The sequence below is a fragment of the Cheilinus undulatus genome, linkage group 9 (genome assembly GCF_018320785.1).
Source record: "Cheilinus undulatus linkage group 9, ASM1832078v1, whole genome shotgun sequence".
Lineage (NCBI taxonomy): Eukaryota > Metazoa > Chordata > Actinopteri > Labriformes > Labridae > Cheilinus > Cheilinus undulatus.
This window is the reverse complement of record NC_054873.1, coordinates 44,250,870-44,275,643: the sequence shown is the minus strand read 5'-3', so window position 1 is coordinate 44,275,643 and position 24,774 is coordinate 44,250,870. Positions and strand designations below refer to the sequence as shown.

The 24,774-nt window shown below is 37.7% G+C and overlaps 4 protein-coding genes across 6 annotated transcripts; all 4 read right to left on the bottom strand.

Annotated features, from left to right (window-relative positions):
* Positions 1-178: 178 nt before the first annotated feature.
* On the bottom strand, positions 179-7,690 carry LOC121514856 (histone H2A-like). Of its 3 annotated transcripts, XM_041795239.1 has the most exons (3): positions 7,289-7,690; positions 1,754-1,760; positions 179-214 (listed from the first exon to the last, which is right to left on the bottom strand). In XM_041795239.1, exons 1-3 carry the CDS (start codon positions 7,666-7,668, stop codon positions 179-181), a joined length of 423 nt encoding a protein of 140 aa, XP_041651173.1. In that variant the 5' UTR covers positions 7,669-7,690. The 3 variants fall into 3 exon arrangements, with proteins under 3 accessions (XP_041651173.1, XP_041651171.1, XP_041651172.1); XM_041795237.1 differs by lacking the exon at positions 1,754-1,760 and having other exon boundaries at positions 7,300-7,690; XM_041795238.1 differs by lacking the exons at positions 179-214; positions 1,754-1,760 and having other exon boundaries at positions 7,285-7,690.
* LOC121514868 (histone H4) lies at positions 3,508-4,750 on the bottom strand. The gene has a single exon (XM_041795250.1). The coding sequence runs from the start codon at positions 4,656-4,658 to the stop codon at positions 4,347-4,349; it is 312 nt and encodes a 103-aa protein (XP_041651184.1). The 5' UTR covers positions 4,659-4,750; the 3' UTR covers positions 3,508-4,346.
* A 2,873-nt stretch (positions 7,691-10,563) lies between the features above and the next one.
* Positions 10,564-13,123, bottom strand: LOC121514861 (histone H2B-like). Its single transcript, XM_041795243.1, has 2 exons — positions 12,595-13,123; positions 10,564-10,805 (listed from the first exon to the last, which is right to left on the bottom strand). The coding sequence occupies exons 1-2, from the start codon at positions 12,960-12,962 to the stop codon at positions 10,799-10,801; spliced, it is 375 nt and encodes a 124-aa protein (XP_041651177.1). The 5' UTR covers positions 12,963-13,123; the 3' UTR covers positions 10,564-10,798.
* A 1,826-nt stretch (positions 13,124-14,949) lies between these two features.
* Positions 14,950-22,847, bottom strand: LOC121514862 (late histone H2B.L4-like). The gene is made up of 2 exons (XM_041795244.1): positions 22,359-22,847; positions 14,950-15,048 (listed from the first exon to the last, which is right to left on the bottom strand). The coding sequence occupies exon 1, from the start codon at positions 22,837-22,839 to the stop codon at positions 22,468-22,470; it is 372 nt and encodes a 123-aa protein (XP_041651178.1). The 5' UTR covers positions 22,840-22,847; the 3' UTR covers positions 14,950-15,048; positions 22,359-22,467.
* Between the last annotated feature and the right edge of the window lie 1,927 nt (positions 22,848-24,774).

Here is a 24,774-nt window from a genome sequence, read left to right as displayed (position 1 = left end):
GTTAAATTATAAAAATCTGAAAAAGTAAAGAGTCAAAAGAAGTTGGATAAAAGGTCAGGAAGGTGGATATGTCATTTCATATTTCAATTTTGCATCTCACAATTCTGATTTAAACTTATGATTTTGACTTTTTTTCATGTTTGGACAAGTTTCACAATTCTAAGTCATGTTTTTATCTTTAAAACTCTTGATTTTGAATTTCTTTCTCATTTGCCTCTCAAAAACATTTTGCCTTTAAATTTCACGTTTTGACCTTTTATTAAGTTTGACTTTTTATCTCAGACTTTGAGCCTTTAAACTTATCATTTTGACTTTTTCATCTCACAGTGATTTATTATCAGTGTTGTATTTTTCATATTTTACTAATTGCGAAAATGGGGTTGACAGTTTATGTTTAAATGTTGACCTTGTTAGGCTCTTTGGTAAGACCTAAATTCAGAATCCGCGTTTGACTTTCACAATCCTGGCCTAAATAGTCCGGCCCTCAGGACTTCTCATTGGAGCAAATCTGGCCCCGGACTCAATATGAGTTTGACACTCCTGTTTTAAACTCATGATTTTAAGTTTCTATTTCATGAATTAAAATTTAAATAGAAACTATGTAATAAAAAAAGGTTCCCAAACTACAATGCTTATCAAATTTATTAGACCACCTGTCATATTTGTCTCAAAGACCATTCAGCATCAAGAAGTCGGAGTAAAAAAAAAAAAAAAAAAAATACACAACCTGATACATCTTCCTCCAACATCATGATCTGTTGAGTAATGGATTTCGCTTTAGTTTTCCAGAAGTGTTTAAATCACATGCATAATCAGCCTTAACAGCCTCCTATCATTATCAGTGAATAATACTTTAAAAAGTCCAAACATGACAGAGTTCTAATTGTTACCAACATTAAAACACACACTGGTCATTTAATCCCTTTTGTTTTTTTTAGCTGTAGTTCTTAAACAGCAGAAGACATCAACACAGACTCTAAGAGTCTGTAAAATCATGGTTTTAATTATAACCTGTTCATACCTGACAAACAAAATAGATATTCATGTAGACACATATCTATATTATTACATATCTTTAGCACTCTGTATACTGTATCATATGTTATTTATAACTGCTAGTGCACTTCTGGTTGTTTTGTACCTGTGAAATGCACAGTGACAATAAAGTTTAATCTAATCTAATCTAGTCTAATAATCTAATCTAAGAGATTCTCAGATTAAAGTTTATCCTGGAAACAGCTTTTTTTTTTTTTTTTTTTTTTTTTTTTTAAATATCCATCAGGATAAACATGTATCCTGTCAAGCCTACGTTAAGTATCACTTCAAATCTTACTGGTATCTTTAGTTGTGGAGCTAAACTAGTCATATTCAAATACTTTGCAATAATCCCACCAGATCAACTCCTGCTGACTTTCTGTCATCAAGTAAGTGTAATGAGTTCGCTGCTTACTTCAAAGAATAAATCTCTATCACCAGATCGAACACCTTACAATTACATAACGGAAACTCCAACCCTCCATACTCATGATTTTGCACAACTGTCCATACTAGAATGCACACCTTTCAACCTGTTAACATGAGTGATTTTGAGAAAATAATATGCAATCTCAAGTCTTCTACCTGCTCTTGACCCCATCCCCACAACACTATTCAAATGCGTCTCTCACTGTTTTTTACAAGATCTCCTACATATTACTAATGCTTCCCTTCAGTCTGGTGATTTCCCCATTTCTCTCAAGCATGCCATTATCACTCCATTACTCAGAAATAACAAACTTGATCCTTCAATAACCAGCAACTACAGGCCCATCTCCAACCTTTCCTTTGTCAGTAAAATCATAGAAAAAGTCATCTACAATCAATTAAACAGTTACCTAACCCACAACAATCTGTACGATGTCTACCAATCAGGATTCAGAGTCAATCACAGCACCGAAACAGCACTGGTCAAGGTTATCAACGATCTAAAACTCAACAACGATTCAAACAAACTCTCCATCTTAGTATCATTAGATTTAAGCTCCGCCTTTGACACAGTTGACCATAGCATACTACTACACAGACTAGAAAACTGCATAGGCCTCTCAGGATCAGGCATTCAGTGGTTCAAATCATATCTACAAGACAGAACATTTTCACTATCACAATTTCTAATCAGCAAATCTCAGTCTGGATTGTGGGGTGCCACAGGGTTCCGTCCTAGGCCCACTTTTATTCAGTCTTTACATACGTCCTCTTGGTCCCATAATCCAACAACACAATATCTCTTACCATTCATATGCTGATGACACTCAACTATATGTCTCATTGTCTCTTGATAATCTCACTCCCATTAATAATCTGGTTAATTGCATTGATGAAATAAACCACTGGATGTCACAGAACTTTCTACAACTCAACAAAGACAAAACAGAAATCCTGATTGTAGGTCCACAAAAACAAAGACAAGAACTCCTATCCATTCCATCTACACTTCCGTTTAAACCCAGTGAGCATGTTAGAAACCTCGGTGTTATAATTGATAATAATCTAAACTTCCAAGATCATATAACCTCCATCACCAAAACAGCCTTTTACCACATAAAAAACATTTCTAAACTCAGGTCATTCATGTCTCAATCTGATTCTGAAAAACTGGTTCGCGCATTCATATCCAACAGACTTGACTACTGTAATGCCCTCTATACTGGACTCCCTAAAAATACCATAAACCAACTCCAACTCATCCAAATGGTGCAGCTCGAGTGTTAACAAGAACAAAGAAAACGGAACACATCACACCAATTCTGAAAAATCTTCACTGGCTTCCAGTCCAATACAGGATTAACTGTAAAGTTCTGCTTCTTGTTTACAAATCTTTGAATTGTATGGCACCTCAATACCTTTCTGACCTGCTCACAGACTATAATCCAGTCAGATCACTCAGATCTTCAGATATGGGCCTCCTCAATGTACCTAAAGTTAGAGGTAAATCTGGTGAAGGAGCATTTAGTTATTACAGTGCTGTTCTGTGGGCCAAGCTGCCAACTGACCTGAGAGCTGTAGACACTTTAAGCTCTTTTAAGAGTGCTATGAAACTCTGCTTTTCTCTCATGCCTTCAACTGTTAGACCTGCAGTATTTTTGCATTTTTGGATATGTTGTCCTGAAAGAAAGAACAACATAAGCTGTATTGTATATGTGTATTCTGTGTTTATGTGTGTGTGTGGGGGTGGGTGGTTGGGTGTGTGTGTGGGGGTTGTTCAAGTTTTTATTGCTTTTACTGTCTGTTTTTATCTTGTGTAAAGCACATTGAGTCTACGTTTGTATGAAATGTGCTATACAAATAAAGTTAAATTGAATTGAATAAATTCACTAACTATTAATTTATAATGTGAAACACTGGTGCTAGCTCACCCTTTTAACTTACCCCACTACGTTTAGTTTCCACCTGTCTAATCTGTGCATGGATTCAGAAAATACTGAGGTCAGGACTTATTTTTATATAAAACATATATTTTGTTCATTTATTGAGGGTGACCAGTACTTTTACACTTACAAAACATAGAAATACACTACTTTTTACTCCTCTCCCATATGTCAAATTAAAGATATATTTTTTCAAAAACTCAGCTTTATTCATGTTGTCCTTTTGAAACATAACAGCTTTTGGAGCCGTGCTTCATAACAGAGAGAAGAAAAAAAAAAAAAAAATCAGGATATCAACAGATTAAGATTGAGAGTGTAAGTTATAAAATATTTCAGAGAAATATGAGACATCTAAAATATAAATGAAACAAATGAAATTAAATCAATGGGGATGGAGGGGTATATCACTCTTAAGGGAATAATTATGTTTATATTCAGTAACATACGGATTAAAATTCATAAAAGATGGATGTTGTTGAAAAGGATGTAAGGATTGGCTGTTATGAACACCCAGATTCACATCCAACTGGAGACCCCAAATCACTTGTATTGTCTTCAATCCACACAGGTCATTTTAGCACCTTCAACTCGGTCCCTTCTTCTCCAAGAAAGCTTGACCAGTCCGAAACAGGAGACTTTATTTACTGTGTGCAGCTATGGCATTTTACTCATAATAATTTCAAGTCCTTTCATATTACTCACAACCACAACCTTACAAAGCAGATGGATACGCCCGTTTCCTTGTTTTTCACTGGCGAATCGATGTGTGAAAACAAGTCAGTCTGGCTTATCAGGTTATCACCACCATGCTTTTGACATAGATGATCATAGTATACAGAGCATAGAAAATAAGTATATTAAAATGGATGACCACTCTTTGTTATAAGTGGGTGGCTCTTAAAAGAGCCGTTGGGTTGTGTTTGAAGTCTGTATGACAGTTTAACCTCCGAATCCGTAGAGAGTGCGTCCCTGTCTCTTGAGAGCGTAGACCACATCCATGGCGGTGACAGTCTTCCTCTTGGCGTGCTCGGTGTAGGTGACGGCATCACGGATGACGTTCTCCAGGAAAACCTTCAACACTCCGCGGGTCTCCTCGTAGATGAGACCGGAGATACGCTTGACTCCACCGCGGCGAGCCAAACGCCGGATAGCTGGCTTGGTGATTCCCTGGATGTTATCACGGAGAACTTTACGGTGACGCTTGGCGCCTCCTTTACCGAGTCCTTTGCCTCCCTTTCCACGTCCACTCATTTTGAAGTTTTGAAGGTCTAACCGAAGCTAAACTGATGCAACTCGCTGGTGGAAGGCGTGTTTATGAATTCTTCCTGCGGACGTGTGGGAGCGCGAGCTCAGCCCGCCTTTTGTCTCTTCCTGTGTCAAATCTGATTCTTTAAACTCGTTCTCATCCGGTTAAGAGAATCCTTCAAAATAAAAGCTTGGTGCATAACATTAGAATAGCATTTTTTTTTTCTCTTGGTACCCACATGTGTCTCATCCTCTCGAGTCCTCTGCCTCCCTCTTCTTCAACCAGAATCTCAACCCTACCATGGACAGAAAAGGGCACAGGCCCTGAACTGTCCCTCCAGGCTCAAGACTACCTTTGACCCTTTAGAATAGCATGTCTTTAATTGCTCCTTGGGGACAAATAAAGTTTTTGAATTAAGTAAAAGTTGATTTTTGTTGGTAATTAAATTTAAAAAGTGCAACTTACATAATTTCATAAGACAGAGACTGCAATATTTCAAGTGATGGTTTCCTTTTATTTTGTTGGTTGTAGCTTATAAACCCAAAATAAAATATCACAGACAATTTGAATATTGTAGAAAACGTTGATGTTTGAGGTGAATGGATTCACACTCTCATCAGCCAGTTAAGTCAAAACTCCTGCAAAGGATCCTGAGCCTTTAATGTAGATGACAGATAGATGTTATATCTAAATAATTTCATCACATCCACTATCAGAAAGGGTTTCTGCACATGGCGGAAAAGTAAAACATATCAAAATATTTCTAAAAATATTTGTTAGATTTTCTAAAATTTCCTTGACCAAAATGTACCTTAGTTGAAGAATGACCAATGTTGTTATGTTGCAGCCTGATGCTACAGTCAGTTCAACTCATTTTATTCTCATTAATCTGAACTCAGTACCCCATTAAAAATATCTGGATCTCCGCTGTGTTTGTTGTTTTACACTTTCACTGGAGTCCACATAACCATGAGATCGACTGAACTGCCTGCAGAATTAGAGACCAGATTGTTTCAAATCACAGATCTGGGGAAGGTAAGAGAAAATGTCTGCTGCACATAAGGTTCCCTAGAGAACAGTGGTTCTCAACCTTTTCAGTCTGCGGCCCCCAAAATAAAGGTGCTAAAGAGACCAAGGGACCCCCACTACACCTGAAGATGGTTGAACACAGCCATGCATGCATGGAATAGTCATGCGTGGAACAAGGCTGTCCATAAAGGGGGAAAAAGAGGAGAGCTTTCTGGAGCCCAGCCAAACTAGGGGCCCATGGGGGTAAAAAAAAAAAACATGGTCCATTGTAAAGTTAAGCTGTGATATCCATATTTCATTTTTAACCTGAAAAACATAACCACTGTGATCAAAGAAACAAATATATATATTTTTAATCATTTGTGTAGTAAATTGCCTTCTTAAATTGTAAATCCCATTTGTTTAAAGATAATTAAAATGGTTTCAAAATGGATACAATTGGTTAATAATAGAAAAAAATGGTGGAAAAGGTGGTGAAAGTCACAGAAATGGGTTAGAAGTGTCAAAAAATTAGATAAAAGTGGCAAAAATTGGTTGAAGTGTCCAAAATGGGCATAAATAGTAGTATAGAGGAGTTGAAAAGTGGCTGTAATTGGATGTAAAAGTGTAAAAAAAAAGGTGTGTGTATATGTGGGGGTGGGGGGTTAATAGTAGCATCAATGGGTCAACAGAGGCAACATTAAGGTGACGTGGCAAAAACAGGAAGAAAAAAAAGTGGTGGAGAGAGTTTCAAATGGACAAGAATAGTTGTTAAATGGCAGAAAATGTGTTAAAAATGGTGGTAAATAGTGATGAGAAGGGGTAAAAAAAAAATGGTGTAAAGTGGCAAGTGTGTAGTTTAAAAAAATATTCATAGGTTTTTTAGGGGACCTGGAGACCCCCTCTCAGGGTCTCCTGACCCCAAGGTTGAGAACCACTGCCCAAGAGTACAGTGGCCTCCATTATTGCCAGATGGAAGAACTTTGACTTAACTGGGACTCTTCCAAGAGCTGGTCCCCTGGCCAAAATGAGCAATCAGGGAAGAGAGGTGACTGGCCTCCAGAGATCCTGGCCTGGCTTTCACATACTTTACAGTGAGGAGAGGCTTCTGTCTAGACACTCTGCCATACTATGCAATGCATTTATTCAGTAACAAGGTGACTGAATATTTAAAATAAAGCAAGTGCAAAAAGACAATATTAATAAAACTCAAGTATGAATAGTGGTAGGGGTATCTTAAAAGGTACATTATGTACAGGCTTCCTACAGATTGGTAAGGGTATTGTGTGAGAAGAAATTCTAAACAAATCGCTTATGGAGTTTGAAACAAATAGCTATCATATTTAAGAAGAGCAGTGTCATTTTCCGATTGAACCCTCTTGATCGGGGGATTACTATGTTAAGAATGAGGATGGAGTATTAAAACTTCAGTCCTAACCGGACTAAATAGGCCTAAGAGAGTATTTAGTGGATAATTTCCTGCGTGTTTTGGTGTCAAGTCTCACCTGTGAACTCACCGACGAATACAAGATTATGTTTCGAATATCAAAGGGAAAGCTCTTTGATGCATGTGGGTGGCTCTTAAAAGAGCCGTTGTGTTGTTTGTGGCGGATGTGGTCTGGTCTACTTCTTGGCGGCCTTCTCGGTCTTCTTGGGCAGCAGAACAGACTGGATGTTGGGCAGCACACCTCCCTGAGCGATGGTGACTCCTCCCAGCAGCTTGTTGAGCTCTTCGTCGTTGCGGACAGCCAGCTGCAGGTGACGGGGGATGATCCTGGTCTTCTTGTTGTCCCGAGCAGCATTGCCAGCCAGCTCGAGGATCTCAGCAGTCAGGTACTCGAGCACAGCCGCCAGGTAGACGGGGGCTCCGGCTCCCACACGTTCAGCATAGTTTCCCTTGCGGAGCAGCCTGTGGACACGTCCGACCGGGAACTGGAGCCCGGCACGGGAGGATCGACTTTTAGACTTGGCTCTAGCTTTTCCAACTTGCTTACCTCTTCCAGACATGATTACAGTATCGGTATTTGTGTTTCACTAATACAACAAAAGACGTAGTGATGGGAATGTAAATGCCAATGAATCAGTCTACGAGAATATAAATCCTTAGAGCTCCGCCTAGACGGTCTGTTATTGGTCAGACTGAGCGTATGTTGTATCGTCCAATCAGAAATCAAGTCGTTTCTGTATAGTTATCATAGATATTACACAACTTCCGTCATCGTTCTCCAGCAGCAGTGACGTGGTTCCTGTAGCAACAGCTCAGGACTAGCAGTCCTTTTCAGTCCCGGTTCTCGGCTTGAGCAGGTCCAGGGTCCAGGGGGAGAAGGAGCCTGGTTAATCAAGTCACTGTTCACAATCACCAAATAATTTAACCCTCTTATTTTCCATTTTCGATATTCTACTGCTTATATGTTTTCCCCTTTTTTTTGTATATTTTCATTATTTTAAAGTTTTTTTTTGGTGGTTTTATGTTTTCTGTAAAACCATGTTCTTCTTGTTTGAGAGAATTAAAATTCTTAAAATCAAAGACTCAGTGATAAAAGACTACTATGTCAGATTTCCTTAAACTCCTAAAATAATCATATTTGTTTTAATTAAAACAACCAGAAATCTAAAAACAAGTGTAGTTAATCCTGTTTAAAAACAAATACAATAAATAAAATAAATAAAATTTGACGTCCTGTCTTTTGGTAAAAAGATAATACAAAGCTAGTGATAAAAAATACAATTCCTGTATTATCTTAAAAACCTAAGAAAACTAAAACCATGTCATCAATTAAATTAAGAGCTAATTAAAACCAATTAAAACTGAGAGTGGGGTGCTACAAATGAATCTGGCTGGGTTTGTTTGTCTCTATTGCCGGCTGTAGTGAGGGATTGTTTTTTTGGCTCTCTGAATGTAGTTTTGACCGAGGACAGAGAGTCTCTCTTGTAGTGTCATCAGGCCGCAGAGTTCATGGACGTATTGGTTGTTTGTGTAAGTGGGGAGTCTATAGCACATTTTTATTGCTAGGTTTTGGACTCTTTGCAGTTTTTGCAGTTGTGTAGTCCCCACATTACACCATGCAGGTATGGCATATTCAAAAAGGGATCTGATCTAAGACTGGTACACTCTTAAAGCTGTCTCTGGCCTTGATCCTCCCTGTCTTCTGCAGAGGACCTTTAACTGGTTGAGCCTCTGTCTTGCCTCTCTTTACATTAAGTCAGTGTGAACAGTCCATTTTGTGTTTTGTTGAAATGTTACACCCAGGAATTTTGCAGTGGGGGTGGCCTGTACAGGTTCTCTATAGAGTGTCAAGAGAAGTCTGTGGTTATTGTGGGGGGCTTCTGAGAAGACCACACAATGTGTTTTTGAAGGGTTTACTTCCTCACCACATGTTGGCCCAGGCTTCCATCTCATTGATGCTCCTCTGAAGTTTTATCGCAGCGTATCGAGGGTTTTTTGATGATGCCCAGTAACAAAAGCTATGTTCACACCGCAGGCCTTAATGCTCAGTTCTGATCTTTTCTCAGATCTGATTTTTTTTTTTTACCTGTTCACACTACAGTCAACTTCCAAAAGATCAGATAAGTATCTGATTTGGAACCACATACGAAAGTGATCTGAATCTGATTTGAAACGGTTAGATTCAATATGACTTGTGCTGTTCTCTATGTCAGAAAAAAATCAGATACAAGTCACATGTGAGCAAAAAAATCAGATTCAGGTCACTTTCAACTGTACTGTGAACGTAGCCAAAGGTCACCTGCAAAGTGGGAGACTTGTCCTTCCCCTCTGGGTGGGTAATACATATCACTGATGTAAATTAAAAACAGGAAGGGACTTAGAGCTGAGCCCTGGGGTACTCTGGCGTTCAAAATAAAAGAGCCCACAATTAAAGTCTGAAAGGTTGAAAGAAAAAGAAAGAAAGAGACACTTTTCTGTTTAAAATCTTAACTTTTTCATTCAGATAATGGTCAGACTTTCTAAAATGGACAAGATTTATTGAAAACGTTTAACTAACAATGAGAATATAAACATACAGCCAAAGCTTATAAATGAACTATTTATAATTCATATTTTTTGAGATATTATCTGAACATTATTAAAAACCATTACATGTATTTTGTACACATCTGAACCATAGACTTGATTGTTAATTACACATATCAATGCACTAATAACATTACAATGTTAGAAACTAACAGCATGTGTCATGTTTATGTGACAGAGAGTGAAAAAGAAAAACAACACTGTTAGAAATGAAACTAGATATAGATAGTTTAAGATATTTCTTGTCAACCTGATCAACTTTATTTTTTGTAAAAATACACACATTTTGAATTTGATGCTACACCTTCCAAAAAAGCTGGGACAGGAGCAAGTGTAAGATCACCTTTCCTTCCAACAAAGCCACAAGTGTCCAGGGACTGAAGATACTTATTAAGTACTCACTATTGATTTTTTTTTCCGATTCTTGCTTGATGTTCATCTTTAGTTGCTCAACAGTGTAGGCCACTGTTGTTGTGCTTCATGCTTCATAATGTGTTGTATATTTTCTAAAGGTTGAAGACGCATGCTCTGGAGGGATGAATCGCACTTCTCCATCTGGCAATCTGATGGACGAGTCTGGGTTTGGCGGTGGCCAGGAGAACGGTACTTGTCTGACTGCATTGTGCCAAATGTAAAGTTTGGTGGATGGGGGATTATGGTGTGGGGTTGTTTTTCAGGAGCTGAACTTGGCCCCTTAGTTCCAGTGAAAGGAACTCTGAATGCTTCAGCACACCAAGAGATTTTGGACAATTCCATGCTCCCAACTTTGTGGGAACAGTTTGGGGATGGCCCCTTCCTGTTCCAACATGACTGTGCACCAGTGCACAAAGCAAGGTCCATAAAGATATGGATGAGAGAGGTTGGTGTGGATGAACTTGACTGGCCTGCACAGAGTCCTGACCTCAACCCGACAGAACACCTTTGGGATGAATTAGAGCAGAGACTGAGAGCCAGGCCTTCTCGTCCAACATCAGTGTGTGACCTCAAAAATGCACTTGTGGAAGATTGGTCAAAAATTCCCATAAACACACTCCTAAACCTTGTGGAAAGCCTTCCCAGAAGAGTTGAAGCTGTTACAGCTTCAAAGGGTGGACCGACGTCATATTAAACCCTGTCGATTAAAAATAAGATGCCACTTAACTTCATATGCAAATCAAGGCAGGCGAGCGAATACTTTTGGCAATATAGTGAATCTAACACAGTTATCTACCCCTTATAAATACCGGAGAAAACAATATAGAAACAAATCTAACAGTTAACCAAGTCTCTCCTCTTCTTTATATCTATTTAAAAACAATTTTCATACAACTTCTCACACTGAATTATATGTTTACTTTGTTTGAATTCAATTTCCGAAGTGTTTCACAAATCAGACAGCCATACTTTTACCTTCATTGTTATAAAAGGATTATTTTGTAAACTTTCCCCTCTCTGCTGAAAAACAGTTTTTGGATACTGGTCAGGAGGAATGCGTTTCATGCTTCACACATGATTTGTGCTGTGATAAATTCAATCAGATCCATTCATCTTAATGTGATTTAGAAAAAGACTGGTATTTCTACTTCTGATGACCTGCAAATGTCATTCATATAGAGTATGAACAATTTCGGGTCAAATTTTAACCCTTGAAGAACTCCTGGATAAATTTCCAAATGTAAACTTATGTTGACCTGTACTTACAAACTTTTGTGTGTTTCTCAAACAGCTACTCACCCAGATCATTTCTAACCCCCTAATAACATCTCTCCAGAGTAATAATTTATGATTCACGTTGGTATATGCTTTTCAAAAATCAGTAAACACTCCACTGGCACTAGGCATGTTGTCTATGCAATTTGTAATTTCTGTTATCAATTCAATGAGTGCTATGGATGTTTTTCTATTAGACCTGAGTCCTTAGTTGCTATCACTCTATGAAATCATGTAATCTTGTAAGTAAAGAAATAGGTCTACATTTTTGTACATTTTTTTAATATAAGATGAAATTTGTAGAACTGTGAATGAACCATGAACTAACAAAAACCTAATCCATTTTGAAAAGTTTCTTAAAACGTCAACAACTCCTAAGTACTTTTAGTAAACTTTATACTGATTGAAAAAGCAACTTTTAAATGAGTAACCTTCACTTGTAAATTTATTTGCCTTTACTTTAATTCCTCTTAAGTAAACTTTAACCAAAGTCATTGTACTTTTACTTGAGTTTATCAGTCTTGTACTCTTCCCTCTGATTCCTGAGGGTCTTATGATGATGGGTGAAACTTCCAGTAAAACAGCAGAAGTAGAAAAATGCTTACCAGCCATGGCGGTTTAACCACCAACGGCAGTTATAAGCTGTAAATCCTTCTTTGTGAAATGTCTAGAATCTGTTGCTCCATTCTCATAACCAGATGAAGTTAAATTTGTGTTTTGAACATGCTGCTCACTGTCTGAATGCATCAGTAATTCAGTGGTTTTAAAATTAATACAGAGGAGCTAAGTCATAATGTTTAAATTTTAAATGTAGCTTATTAATTGAAAGAAAATACTTAACAGTATGGGGGTTGTCTCTTTTTTAACCAGATATGTCCTCCTGAAACATTTCAGCACTTTGAAGATAAAATGTTACCTAGTGGATACAACGATAACAGCAACATATATCAGTAAAATAGGCTTGAGAAATTTAGTGACACACCACTTTCAACAAGCATGCATCATTTTAAATGATGTATTCAACATTTGAAATTTACCCCACTTAATCTTCAGGCAGTTTTTGTACCTTTCTCTTGTTGGCCAGATGCTTTGATTACCAATACTTTAAATAAATCCTTACATTTAGTCTAGTAAAAAATTTGCTCTTTAAGCCAGGGTGTGTGGCTCTTAAAAGAGCCGTTGGTTTGTGGTTTACACCATGTGTGGTTTACTTGGAGCTGGTGTACTTGGTGACGGCCTTGGTGCCCTCAGACACGGCGTGCTTGGCCAGCTCTCCTGGCAGCAGCAGGCGGACAGCAGTCTGGATCTCCCTGGAGGTGATGGTGGAGCGCTTGTTGTAGTGAGCCAGACGGGAGGCCTCACCAGCGATGCGCTCAAAGATGTCACTGACGAAGGAGTTCATGATGAGCATGGCCTTAGAGGAGATGCCGGTGTCAGGGTGGACCTGCTTGAGGACCTTGTAGACGTAGATGGCATAGCTCTGCTTCCTGGCCTTTCTCCTCTTCCTGCCGTCCTTGGGTTTCTTGGGCAAAGCTTTCTTGTTGCCCTTCTTCGCAACACTCTTTCCACCTTCAGGCATTGTCACAGTCAAAGTTGTTTTCTGTCAATGAAGCTACTTGAGGAAGCACCGGCTTTTCTTATACACCTTTGGTGCAAAGTAAGCTGCGCTGTCTCCACTCTACAATTGGCTGATCTGGAGATGATTGCGCCACTGAAAGCGGAAGTCAGACAAAGTTTGGCGAGCCTGATAAGTTGAACTGTGGTTTGGCAGTTTAACGGTTGAGGATCAACATGTTGAAACATGTTTATGAGAAGAGTAGAGAGTGTTACAGAAACATTTACCCCATGTTAGAGAGACAATTCACTCTTTATTCTATATTTACCTGATATTATTGACCAAATATCACACAGCTTTGGCTGGTAACGTGAGACACATTGTGTTTTCCTTCTACTTTCTGTTCAAGACATGGCTTTTGTTACAAGTGTTGGGAAATTATCTTTTCTGTGTTGTTACAAAACATATCATATCTGAGACCTTACTATTAAATCCTGACTATTTCAAGGCACCACAACTGTTCTGTATAAGATTTCTGTTAGGACTAATTCTAGCTATTTGCTTTACATAAATTTGGAGATTTTCAATCCCTAACTGCAACTGGAATCATGGACAGCGTAGGTCTAAGTGGTTAACTTTACATCCAAAGCAGACTAATCCTCTATAAAACATTTACCCCAACAATACAGGTTTAATATGTTTATTTCTGCAACAATCCCTTTTACTTTTAGCCTCCATTTGCTACAAAGAAGTACAGCAGCGAGTTAAACTGTGCAATGGCACCATCTAGTGTAAAGAAATGTGAAATTATGTATATAGTTTTGACTTTACTACTGTATACACTTGAAGCTATACATGAGGGAAGGGGTGGACTGGGGGGAAAAAGGGGCCCAGGAGTCATTGCCAGACCGGCAGTACGGGGAACCAGCCAGCTAGCAGCACAAGTTTCATGTAATTTGATAAAAAATCTATGCATTTGGTGTTTTGACCACCATTCATACAGTTATCAATAACCTGAAGAAGCCTTGAGCAGCCTATAAAAACAGTACAAACTTATGTAGTGATTTAATGCCTACAGATCTTGATTCAGTAACATAAGGATCCACCAATTTGCCAGGCTGTTGGACACTAGAATTAACCTGACATGCCAGATGGATTTGTTTCACACATCCATCTGGGAAAGCTTCAATGGGAAACGTTTGAGAAAAGGCAGAGGCTTTGAAAAAAACTCGGAGTGTGATTGGGTGAACATTCTGTCTGTCCCATCTCTACGGGCCAATCAGAGCAACAAAACATGTGACGTAGCCACTATTGAGCTGCGCATGCGCAGCTACTGAGGAATAATGCGAAACATGGTGACTATAGACATGTAAGTACTCTACTTTTGTCGTTTTTGAAAAGATAACAACTCACTGCTGTTCTTTGTTCTTTTAACGAAGAAATGTTGTCAAGTTCTGATAAAACTGGCGCTTTAGCAGCATCCACGCTAATCTCTTCCTCCATAACTGCACCAGCTCTTGCTGCTGCTTGTTTACGTCACGACTCTGCTGTACCTGAAAGTACTGCCACTCGATGTTGATTGGTCCTGTCACTTTCTAACCAGGCCCAAATGGTTCAGATGGGAGCTTTGCAAGATGGATTCACCAGTGAAAAACAAGGAAACGGGCGTATCCATCTGCTTTACAAAGTTACACTAGAATTACACTATCTATACCCTGAATAAACCACTAGAGGGAACATAATTACAATTAAAAAATGTTCTTTTTAAAAATAGAGCTAGCTGACGTTTGAAAACTAAAAACTTGAAATGTGAAAAATCCCAATAAAGCCACCAGTTTGGACATTCACTGGGCTCTGCCTACACAAGCACCTTTCCTCTACTTTTCTGGTCCTTGCCAATAAACAAGCTAGTCAGTCAGTCAGTGCCAGTCTGCCTCACTATCCTGCTGTTGATAATGTGGAAAAGAGGAATGCAAGGTGCATTGAAATTCAACAACAGTATAAAGAGTACTCATCCATGTGTTGCTTTAGAAGGCTGAGCTGAAGTTGTTTATGTTGACAATGGGTCCACAGTCCTCTCTGAAATCCCCTCTGGACCATACATGTTGGTCTATCAGGATGAGAGACACAAAATATGTCACACACATTACTGGTGTTATACTGATACAACATCCTGTCCTGAAGCCATCATTAATCTTTATGCCCTTTTAAAACATTTTTGAAGTTCTGAATTTATAATTTGTTACTCAACTTTGACTGTGACTATTCCTTGGCCATGATTTTTGAGAAATTGTGTTTTTCCTTTGAATCTTTTGAATTTCATCCACATCCATCGTATTTTGACCGTGTGAGAAAATTTGGCAATTACTTCTAGTGATGTGTCCTTCCGTGTTGAGGCTTTGAAGCACGTGTCGAGAAATCCAGGAAGACTTTTGTGAAGCGCATATTGAGGCTTGTGTTGATGGTAAGTCAGTAGGTAAGTACATTTTATTTGTATAGCACCTTTCACAGAATGTCACAAAGTGCTTCACGACAGTTAAAATGAAAACACAACAAATAAACAACAGCAAAGTATCAAAAATATGACACAATAGAAAATTGCACATATCCAAATCAATATTTTAGATGTTCAAAAGCCAATCTGAAAAGATACGTCTTAAGCTCCTTTTTGAAAGCCTCTGCAGAAGCAGATGAACGCAACTGGAGTGGAAGAGAGTTCCAAAGAGTAGACATGACCCTGGTCAGAAGACCTGAGCGATCGGCTGGGGATGTAGGGATGGAGCAGGTCTAAAATGTAATCAGGCGTCTTCCCATGAAGGGCTTTATATACATAAACAAGGATCTTAAAACAAATTCGGATGTTAATTGGGAGCCAACGTAAGGAAAAAAAATCAGAGTGATGTTAGCTGTCCTAGTGGACCTAGTCAGTAGTCTTGCAGCAGCATTTTGAACCAACTGTGACCGATTAAGAGACGATTTCTTCAAGCAGGTGAAAAGGGAATTGCAATAGTCAAGCCGGGATGATATAAAAGCATGAATCAGCATTTCTAACTCAGCTTGTGACACAACAGATTTCAGTTCAGAGATGTTAAGTATGTTCACGTATGTGCTGTCCGTGAAAGGACATGTGAGATCCTATTAAAAGGTCCTTACTAGTCTTTATAGAAGACCTGAGGAGGTATGCCTCAGCACAATCTCTGTGATTAGAAATTTGCTCATGCTCTTTGACTCTAAGGTGGATGTGTGTGAAGATGGTCATGCCAGTGATGAAGGAGCTGCAATCACTTGGACCAGCAGAAGCCTGGCAAAGAAAGCAGAAGAGCGCTTTTTTGTCTTCAATGTATGATAGACATTTTCTGTTTGTTCCATCTTTGCAAAAAATGCCCTCTGCACTACAGGCTTGTCTGCCTTGTGTTGGGGGTGAAAACAGAGAAAGAGGTCTATTGTCTCTGGTTTTGGCCTGGTGAAATAAAGTAAAGTTACTTTTGATAAAAATTCACTTAAGTAGAAGTAAAAGTAGTAATGTATAAATTGACTTAAGTAAAAAGTAGGGGGTTATACAAGTGACAGTAACCAGTAAAATATTCTATTTTCTTAATATAAATTAACTACATGAGAATATGAATCTAAACCCTTTTTTTTAATAAGTTGAGACTTAACCTAAAGTCAAATGCAACAGCTGTTTAAGATGAAATGTTGAATCATTCTCTCGCTACTAGTGATGGGAATGTCGTCTCTTTTCAGTGGTCCGGATTATTCTCAACAGTGTGCTGGCTCCCTTCGCTCACCCTAAAGCAGTGTTACTCAAACTTACTCAACCAAAGAGCCAAATTATTGAAAAATACCTTTGCAAGAGCTACAATAAAAGTGGTGAAAAGTAGGGATGCACGATATTTATAGATTCATTTTAGCTAATATTGTGATCGATACCTATATTTAAATATGTTTTACATAAGTAAAAATCCCATCCTTTAAACACAATTTTAGGTTAAAGGGTGAAAATAAAAACAACTTTTTTTTTTTTTTTAATTAAAATACACTTTAACCCATTAAAGCCTGAACACAAATTATAGCCAGAAAATTCTAATGTTTTTGAACTGAAGTGTTTATTTCACTTTCAACTGAAATTAAAAAAAATCCAAATTCCCATAAAATTTAACGTATAAATTTTTTGTATCTCATTTGGTACATAAGTTTTTTTTGGTAACTAATAATCCACTTGAGGGCACTTTTATTATTTCTCGGATTGTATTCAGACGTTTACAGTAATTTATGATTGTATTAATTAAATAGAGGTATCATAAAAGTATGTATCAAATATGATACAACAGGCTTTAAGGGGTTAAAGTTTAAAGAATGAGAGTGAATAAAGAAAAAGATCTCAACTTACACAGGTCTGTTGGTTCAGCCTAAAATTCCACTAATTTATTAGTATATGGCCAAATTTTACAGTTGGTATATGCTGATATGCATGGCCAAAATATTGGATGTAAATATCTGCAAAATTTGATATCTGTTGATACTGATACTTGGCTTTTTTTTTTTTTTTTTTTTTTTGGCTTACATCTGTTGATACCAATATCTGGCCGACAATATCATGCATCCCTAGTGAAAAATGTCAAAAAAAAAACAAACAAAAAAAAAAACAAAAACAAAACTTGAATTAGCAATAACAATAAGTTCAAGGAGGCAAAAATGGTCAAAGAAGCAACAAAATGGTTGAAAATGGGGAGAAAAATGTGGGAAAAGGGTCAGAAAGTAGCAAAAATTGGTGAGAGGTCACAAAAAATGAGGTACAAGTGGAAAGAAATGGTCCAAACGTGGTAAAAACGTGGCAAAAAAATAAATGAAAAGTGACTAAAATGGGCAAAAAGAAGTCAAGAGTGGCAAGAATGAGCAAAATAAAAAGGGAAACAAATGGTATTTAGTGGCAAAACGTGGATTAAATAGGTGGAAAGTGGTGAAAAAGGGCAAAAATGGGATAAAAAAGGGGGCAAAAAAAGAGGCAACAACTGGTGTTTAATGGCAAAAAAGTAGCTTATATGGTCAAAAAAATTGGCCAAAAAATGGTGACAGCAGGCAAAAATCGGATAAAAGTGGCAAAAAAAGAGGAAACAAGTGGTATTCAATGGCAAAAGGTAGCTTATATTGGCAAAAAATGGTGAAAAAGGGCAAAAACAGTATAAAATTGCCAAAAAGAAGTGGCTAAAATGGGCACAACTGAGAAGGAAAATGGTAATTAATGACTAAAGGTAGCTTACTACCACTGTGAAACAAATCTGCTACCCTTTAAAATCATTAAGGACATAAATGTCCACTTCCAAAAAAGGCTCTAAAAACTGAACAGGTTGATATTTTCTGTGCTTTTTTGCATAAATCTCTTTAACAACATCAGCTTTGCTAAAAACTACCAAACATTTAATCATTTTGAGGATTTTAACCCTTTAAAGGCTAGTTTGATAAGTTAAAGTCAATGTTGTTTTTTATTTAAAAAAAAAAAAAAAAAAATGTGTCTTCCTTAAACCAAATGTTGAATGGCTGGGGCATTATTTCTAAATCCAGCTTAGATATGCCCATGGTTAGCCAAAATATTGACTTTGATGCATTATTAGTGTTTATGTAGCATTCAATTTAAAATTTAATACCCTTTTGAGTCATGAAGGACAAAAGCATCCACTTCCAGTCCTGGGTTTGTCAACGATTTGCTAAAATATTGACTTTAATGCAATTATTTTTGTGTAGCATCTGATTTAAAATGTACTCCTCTTTAGAGTCACTTGTGGACAAAAACGTCCCACTGACTCTCATTCAAACCACATTTTATTATCTCATTCTCTGAAGTTGCTCATGTGGGTTGTAACAGTCATATTTTGCATTTTCCTGCATGTGTAACAAAAGAACAGGGTATAATGCTGACTTCTCAAAGCAACGGCACATACAGCAGCCCGTGGACAGCACAATACTAACAGCTAGCTAGCGCATATTAGCAATCTTTTAAAGCGATAAAACAGCCAAAAACGAAGGGTAAACTTAATAAAAACATGGCGAAAATAAAAGTTAAAGAATTAAAAATAACTTAGACACAGCCATGTCAATTCTATGTGCATTTATAGTAATTTAAGTGTACATTCTCACAGACATGTTCAGACACGTTACCTGCTCTAATTGCCTCGTTGCTGTGAAGGAATTACCCACAATGCATTGCTATACCTACTCTGACAGAGAACTGCAGTGTTGCTCATTTATTGGATTTAACCCAGGCCTTTTTAACCATAGATTTAAAATACTAGATGTGTCAGCGCACTGTAGCAGCCTGCTGAGGGACGTGCCTACGTGGCGGCCACCTTGGTGAGGGCAACGTTCCCATTAAAGGCTAAGTATGTACAGTGAAAATAAATGATAACTTACTCATTTCTCAACCGATTTTCATGCGGTTTACGTTATTGTCAACGTCAAAACATGTGCTATTAATACAGGTTAAATTTATATATTTTCTCATTATAACATATTATATATTAATATAATATATATTACGTATATTATATTTTAGTATTACATATAATCATTATATAAATATTTATTTAATTGATCATAAATTCATATTTTATTGATAGTAGTGGTAGTAATAATAGTAATGCAATTACTACTAGTAGTAGCGGTAGTACACCAACTATGCTGATACTACTACTACTACTGCTGCTGCTAGTACAGCTATACTACAGCTACTATTAATCGTCTGGTATTTGGCTGTCAAGCTGCTAGCTCGCATTAGTGTTTTGCTTGTTGCCAAATAGTTACTGAAGCTGTCATAGACTGGAAACTCTCAACAAGATTTAATAATGAAAAAAGCCAAAAACTATTCTTACCTATGAAAAGTTATTCCCGGTTTCCTTGTTTCAACCGTACGGCGTAGTGTGCAACCACATGCAACACAATGTGCAGGCATCCTTGTTGTTTTAGTTTTCGTGCTTTCTACAACCACGGAGTGCCCCCACACTTTGCCCCAACTAGCTTAGCCTCGCTACAGGCACGCAGCTCAAAGGGGCGTGTCGTACTTACTTATTCATATCTATGTTTTTAACTATGTTAATGCGCAGCTGTAACACAGAATATAAACACAAGAATATACACACACAGCCAAGGCTTAGAACTGAACTACAGTCTTACAGTAAGATAAACAACGTATGTTTACGTGTGGGATATTATCTGAAAATATTAAAAATGATATTACACGTAAATTGCACACTTCTTGATTATAAACTTAAACAGATAATTACACAGATAACTGTAAGATGTTAAACAAGACGTGACATGAAAATGTGACAGAGAAAAAAATAAAAACATAGAACACTGTTGGACACGAAACAAGATATAGACCAGCTATTTAATGTTCAAAAGGATCAACTTTGTTATTTTTAGTTAACTCATATTGTGAATTTGATGCTAAATCACTTGCCAAAAAAGATGGTACAAGGCCAAGTAAACCACTGTGAGGTCACCTTTTCTCCTAACTAAATAAACTACATGTTTGTGGGGATATAAAATAAGAAAAATTAAATTCAATTTCCCGATAATTTTGTGGTCAGTAAGCCTATTTCTGTTGGTGATTCATACTCCCAGTATTCCTGACTTCCTCTGCATGATTTCCTACACCATCCACTGTCCTGTTCTCTCCAAATAAAGGCAAAAAGCCCTAAAATAAATCTTTGAAAACATATGAAATAACAACATAAAAAATTAGAACAAAATTATAAACTGCACCTAAAAAGAAAAAAGGCTCTTCAATGAAATATAAATATCAAATGCTGTGAATTTAATAGTTTTTTGGTCACCAAATGCAGAGATGAACCAGCCCATCCACTTACTGATACCCTGTGTCTCTGCTCCGTCTGTGAGCTGACTTTGCCACCGTATATTCAGGCTTTTTGCCTTTGTCAGTGAGTCAGCTGTTCTTCAGGCGAATTTACAGCCGTCGGTACTTTCACCAACAGTCTGGTGGGTCATTTTGAATAGGCTACTGCTATTGGATATTGTTAGTGTTGATGTTTCGTTCAGCAAGCAGGTGTCTGTGGAGCATAAAACTCCTTGACGGAGGAGGTGCTGCACGCAGGTGAGTTCACCTGGATTCGTGAACAGATAAAAACTTTACGTTACACAGCGGGAAGAGCACCGTGCGCCACAGAATGCATCTATTTAGATGCTGTTATGAATCATGCATTATAGCTGTCAGCTGTGGAGAGGACAGGTGAGCGGACAGGTGTCGTGCCAAAGGAAGTACCCCCGATAGGATTTGTATCGCCTGCCGCGGGACCGCGAATTTACAGAAGGTGGAGCTGACTATCAGGCGTAGATTTCGCCTCAGTGAATGAAAATGGCAATAAAGAATGAAAAAAGCAGCATACGAGTTCCTTGATCATCTGTTTTATTCATCATTATTATGTTTTTGTCGGTAATATCTTTTAAAATAAGGTCTTTTAAGTAAACGTTTTGATACTGAAGCTTGGTGCACACTTCATGCATTACGCTGAACTGAGAACGCATCTTTTTTTCCTCCTGCGTCCTGTCATTGTATTCTGGCGGCGTGTTGGTCAAATCTGGGTCCACACTGCTTTTCACGAGTAACAGACGTATTTTCTTCATAACTTTTATCGTCTTCTCTTAGCTCTGTTTAGCGTCAATCACCTGACATGCACTCACCACTTCCTGCTTCCGCCGCGAGGTATTTCAAAATAAAGGTCCTGCATAGCCGTATCACTGAACATTAACCTTAGTGTCTATCGACCAGTCTCAACAAGATTTATGTCCAGTAGTCTATTTCAAACCATTTATTTCACCACATCGACCACTTCAACTGCATCCCACTGTAAACAAGCGTTTCACAGTGTAAAGAACTGTTAAAGAAGAAGAAGAACATTTAGGAGTAACTATTCTAATTGCAATTCTTTGTTCCATTCTAACAACTAGAAGTTCAGTTTGTGTTTTTTAAAACCATGGTGTACTAAACATCATAATTGCCTGAATCTATCCGGGATGAAATTCTTTTACAATGAAGACAGAATTTCAGATTCGAGACCTGAAAAGAGGACCCATGAGAATGTTGGATATTTGTAATAACATGCTGGGAGCAGTTAAAAAAAAAAAAATCAGGACATTGACTAACTAGTTGCAGTGGATAATCGATTGGCAAGATAATACTACAGTCCTGGACATCTGTTTATTTATCAGATTATTCTTTACGAAACATCTCAGCACTTTGAGGTGAAATTCACCTCACTAGGTAATAATCAAGAACTGCAGAAGAACATGGATAACAACACAGCAACACACACTAAATTTGTGAAATTATTTGACCCTTCAGCTACAAAAAATATGCAATATTTTAATTGTATGGTGTTTAGTCTTTTGCATATTTTAACCCACCTTTCTCTTGTTTTTATACAGCAACATTAGGTCTAGATTATTTGCTCTTTCAGTCAGAGTGTGTGGCTCTTAAAAGAGCCGTTGGTTTGTGGTTTACTCCATGTGTGGTTTACTTGGAGCTGGTGTACTTGGTGACAGCCTTGGTGCCCTCAGACACGGCGTGCTTGGCCAGCTCTCCAGGCAGAAGCAGGCGGACAGCAGTCTGGATCTCCCTGGAGGTGATGGTGGAGCGCTTGTTGTAGTGAGCCAGACGGGAGGCCTCACCAGCGATGCGCTCGAAGATGTCATTGACGAAGGAGTTCATGATGCCCATGGCCTTAGAGGAGATGCCGGTGTCAGGGTGAACCTGCTTGAGGACTTTGTAGACGTAGATGGCATAGCTCTGCTTCCTGGCCTTTCTCCTCTTCCTGCCGTCTTTGGGTTTCTTGGGCAAAGCTTTCTTGTTGCCCTTCTTCGCGACACTCTTTCCGCCTTCAGCCATTGCCACTATCAAAGTTATTCTTCGTTGATGAAGCTAATCAAAGAGGCACTGCCTTTTCTTATACACCTTTGGTGCAAAGTAAGCTGCGCTGTCTCCTCTCTACAATTGGCTGATCTGGAGATGATTGCGTCACTGACAGCGGAAGTCAGACAAAGTTTGGCGGGTCTGATAAGTTGAACTGTGGTTTGGCAGTTTAACGGTTGAGGATCAACATGTTGAAACATGTTTATGAGAAGAGTAGAGAGTGTTACAGAAACATTTACCCCATGTTAGAGTGACAATTCACTCTTTATTCTATATTTACCTGATATTATCGACCAAATATCACACAGCTTTGGCTGGTAACGTGGGACGCATTGTGTTTTCCTTCAGCTCTCTGTGGAGGACACGGATTTTGTTAAAAATGTTGGGAAATGATCTTTTTGGGCCACCTGACTGGTCGGAGACATATTACTTTAACCTAGACTTGCCTTTTAAAATCTGACTATAGCAAGGCACCACAACTGTTGTGTATAAGATTTCTTTTTGGGTTTTATTTAGCTAATGCTTTCTAAAAGTAAGATTTTCAAGACCTGACTGCAACTGGAATCATAGACAGCATAGGTCTAAGTGATTAACTTTACATTCAAAGCAGAATCATCCTCTAAAAACATTTCCTCCCAACAATACAGTTTTTATGTTTATTTCTGCAATAATCCCTTTTACTTTTAGCCTCCATCTGCTATAATGAAGGACAGCAGCGAGTTAAACAGTGCAATGGCGCCATCTAGTGGAACAAATATGAAATTATACTTTGTTTGACTACACTGACAGCTGTATATGATGGAAGAATTCAGAAAATGTCTCTCCTTGTTTTTTACCACCATGGTTTAAACAACATTGGTCACATTGTGGGAGACACAAATTTGTGCCTATCCGTTAAATCAGCCTTTGGGTCATTCTACATTCTACATAAACGTGAACTTGCCGAAAAAAAGTATTTCTTTTATTTTATAACACTGACTTATTCCATGTTATTTGATAACTTATTAACTTCATGAATTTGAATAAATACTGTAATACCAGTGACAATTACATTTATTATAGAATTTTATATATATATATGTTTTGTGTCTTTTGAATTGTAAATCTGGTGGCCATGTTGCACTTTTTATTTTTTTTAAATATCAGAACAAACATTTTGATCCTAAACACTGCCCTCACACAATATACATGATCATGGGGACAGGCACTTTTGTGGTGCTTGGCATCTTATTAGCTGGTTAAAAAATAGATAAATAAATAAATAGTTCATCACGTATGATTGTTCAAAAAGCATGGCATCATATTTAAATACAAAGCAAACAAACAAAAACAACAACAACAACAACAACAAACATACTCATAATGTTTTGTTCCTCGGGTTAGATATTCGGGTAAAGGTTAGGGACAGAAAAAAGCACATCTATGTAGAATGAGCTGTACTGATTAAGCAATAATGTTTTAAAAAACATGCCAAAGTAAAGCTAAAACATAAGAATTAGCCTTAATGTCAGGCAGAATAAACACTTCTGATATATATTTATTATATTGAGAAAAAAAAAAATCATGTTTCAAAAGCATGGCTGTAGAATTAGTATGCCTACATAAAGTGATTAAACTTTATTAAATTGTTAATCTCTTAATTCTACTTTTATTCAAATACAAATAGGAACAGTCGACTAATACAACCAACTAAAATTTAAGTTAATATTAATTTTTAAAGCAAACAGCGCACTGTTGTAAAGACAGAATCTACAACCTTCAGTGAGTGGATTTTTGATCTGAATTAAAGGTAAATTAAGGTTTGGGAATGCAGTAATGAAACAAAAAGTAAAATATATGTCTGTTTATGTCAGTACACCTATGGTCTGTAGTTATTTTCAAGCTGTAAACACAACGGCCTGTCTCCAAGTT

Coding starts and splice junctions, on each gene's coding strand:
- LOC121514862 (XM_041795244.1), bottom strand. CDS start 22,839: ATGGCTGAAGGCGGAAAGAGTGTCGCGAAGAAGGGCAACAAGAAAGCT.
- LOC121514861 (XM_041795243.1), bottom strand. CDS start 12,962: ATGCCTGAAGGTGGAAAGAGTGTTGCGAAGAAGGGCAACAAGAAAGCT.
- LOC121514856 (XM_041795239.1), bottom strand. CDS start 7,668: ATGTCTGGAAGAGGTAAGCAAGTTGGAAAAGCTAGAGCCAAGTCTAAA.
- LOC121514868 (XM_041795250.1), bottom strand. CDS start 4,658: ATGAGTGGACGTGGAAAGGGAGGCAAAGGACTCGGTAAAGGAGGCGCC.